The sequence below is a fragment of the Euprymna scolopes genome, chromosome 36 (genome assembly GCF_053919585.1).
Source record: "Euprymna scolopes isolate OS-2025 chromosome 36, ASM5391958v1, whole genome shotgun sequence".
NCBI lineage: Eukaryota > Metazoa > Mollusca > Cephalopoda > Sepiida > Sepiolidae > Euprymna > Euprymna scolopes.
The window spans coordinates 53551565-53553903 of record NC_136517.1 but is presented as its reverse complement, the minus strand read 5'-3'; the positions used below and the strand labels follow the sequence as shown (position 1 = coordinate 53553903).

Below are 2339 nucleotides of genomic sequence, written 5' to 3'. Positions count from 1 at the left end.
GTTCAAAACCTACGCTACTTTGGTCCAGAGGGGAATTTCTGCAATCAAAATATGATATAGTAGATACCACAATACGGTTGTATCGATTGGTTTCTTACATGTAAATCCAATTAAACACGTGTGATTATTAAAGAGTGCTCAATGCAGGACAGAGCTGGTATATAGTTTGCTCATTATACAAATAATATTGGTTACATATGGGTATACATGTTTCAATGGAGTCCCAATTCAGGGACAACACTTCACCAGACCAGAGAAGAAAATCAGTAAGATATATATATATATATATATATATATATATATATATATATATATATATATATATATATATATATATATATATGTATAAGGAATGAAAAAATATACCAGTGGTGGTTGACGTTATGTTTAAAGAAAAATAGAAAAAACCGAATGAAATTATTAAAAAAACAAGGACGAAACGTTGATTTTTTAATAATTTCATTCGGTTTTTTCTATTTTTCTTTAAACATATATATATATATATATATATAATATATATATATATATATATATATATATATATATATATATATATATATATATATATATATATATATATATATATATATTGTTACGACGTATCCCAGTCCTACTGGGGACCGTAGAGATGGGTGACGTAACGAAATATATAAAAAAAATAAAAAAAAAAGTTTCCCAGGTTCCTTGATAATGCGTTGTTATGGGAATGGGACAACCGTCCCGAAGACAACAATAAAATGAAATGTACTGGACAACGAAATCACATAAGAAATAACGAGGACAAGTATCGTCGAAAAATTAACAAACTTTTATTTATATAAAAAAATAAAATAAAATTCAAGAAAAGAAAAGAAAATTAAATATGCCTAACTAAATGAAATGATTTAATGATTCAAATTCTACCGAGAGAAAAATATATTAACAGTCAATGTTCACATAAAACAAGAAATCGTCTGCTCAATTAAATACAGGTTCTAGGGCAGGGGTCACCAAACGTTTTTCACAGTGGGCCGGATAACTGAAAGAATTACGAGCGCGGGCCGCATAATCATTCTGTTCAATACTTGCAAGCCAGAACGAAAGCTCTGGGAAAAAAGACGAAAAACTAAGTTTAGCATTCCATGTTAATCAAAAAACAAAGACAACCAACATTTTATTTACTAAAAAGTTTTCAAAGAAGGCGACGTAAGCAAAAAGATAGTTACATCAAACCTAATGTGCACATATCCGAATCTCATAACCCAAACAGCAAAAAAGTTTAGTGAGATTTGTGAAACTGACGTTTGGCTTTCAAGATATCATCAGTGTTTGGTTTGGAATTGCTGCATCCAATCAAGAGAATTGCTTTCAAATGATCATCAGTCAATCTCGTTCGATGTGTTGACTTCACATACTTCATTTTTGAAAATGTTTGCTCACAGACATAAGTTGTTCCAAACACTGATGCCATACCAGCGGCAAATTTCTTCAATTTCGGAAACTCAGGATCAGGTAAGCAGCGGTAAAATTCAACAAGTTTTCCTTCTCTGTGCTTCTCTTTCAACAAGTCATTTGCTTGCAAATCAAAGAGCTCCAACTGTAGTTCAACTGGCACATCATCAAGGTTACAATCAAACGGATTCTGGAACAGAAGAATGTCACTCTCAGTTCTGTCGAGATCTGAAAATCTCTCCAAAAAATGCTTCTTCAAGTCACGAAGAATCTTTTTTGGAAAATCGAGGTTGACATCTTCAGCGACTGAAGCGCAAAACTCTCTGAAACAGTGAAAATGAGAGAAGTTTTCTCCTTCCAGTTGTGCTTCAAACAATGACAGCTTTCTCCGAAATCCTTTGATGATTCTGTAGAGATCACAGACGAGGTTATCCTTTCCCTGAAGTTTCAAGTTCAGTTCATTCATGTGGGATGCGATGTCGACCAAAAAAAACAACTTTGACAGCCAGATAGGATCTGACAGCTGTGGATCAGCTCTATCTTTTTCAGTGAGAAAAACATCTATTTCGTTTCGGAGCTTGTAAAAACGAAACAGGACTTTACCACAGCTGAGCCATCTCACTGCTGTGTAATAAGGCAAGTCACAGAAATCAGAATCAATTTATTCAAGAAAAGCCTGGAACTGACGGTGATTGAGTGCATTTCCCCAAATGAAGTTCACAGCAGAAACGACTGGTTTCAGTACACAAGAAATATCTAAGTCTTTCCCACAGAGTGCTTGCTGATATATGATGCAGTGTATGAACACAGCGCCTGGAATTTGAAGATCTTCCAACTGAGTCCTGATCTGCCCCACCAGACCCTTCCTCCCTTCAGCCATGTTTTTTACCTCCATCAACTGTAACACC

At 34.3% G+C, this 2339-nt stretch overlaps 1 protein-coding gene across 1 annotated transcript; it reads right to left on the bottom strand.

Annotated features, from left to right (window-relative positions):
* Window positions 1–1258: 1258 nt before the first annotated feature.
* LOC145260243 (general transcription factor II-I repeat domain-containing protein 2B-like) lies at window positions 1259–1897 on the bottom strand. The gene has a single exon (XM_080118069.1). It carries the CDS (start codon window positions 1895–1897, stop codon window positions 1259–1261), a length of 639 nt encoding a protein of 212 aa, XP_079974195.1.
* Between the last annotated feature and the right edge of the window lie 442 nt (window positions 1898–2339).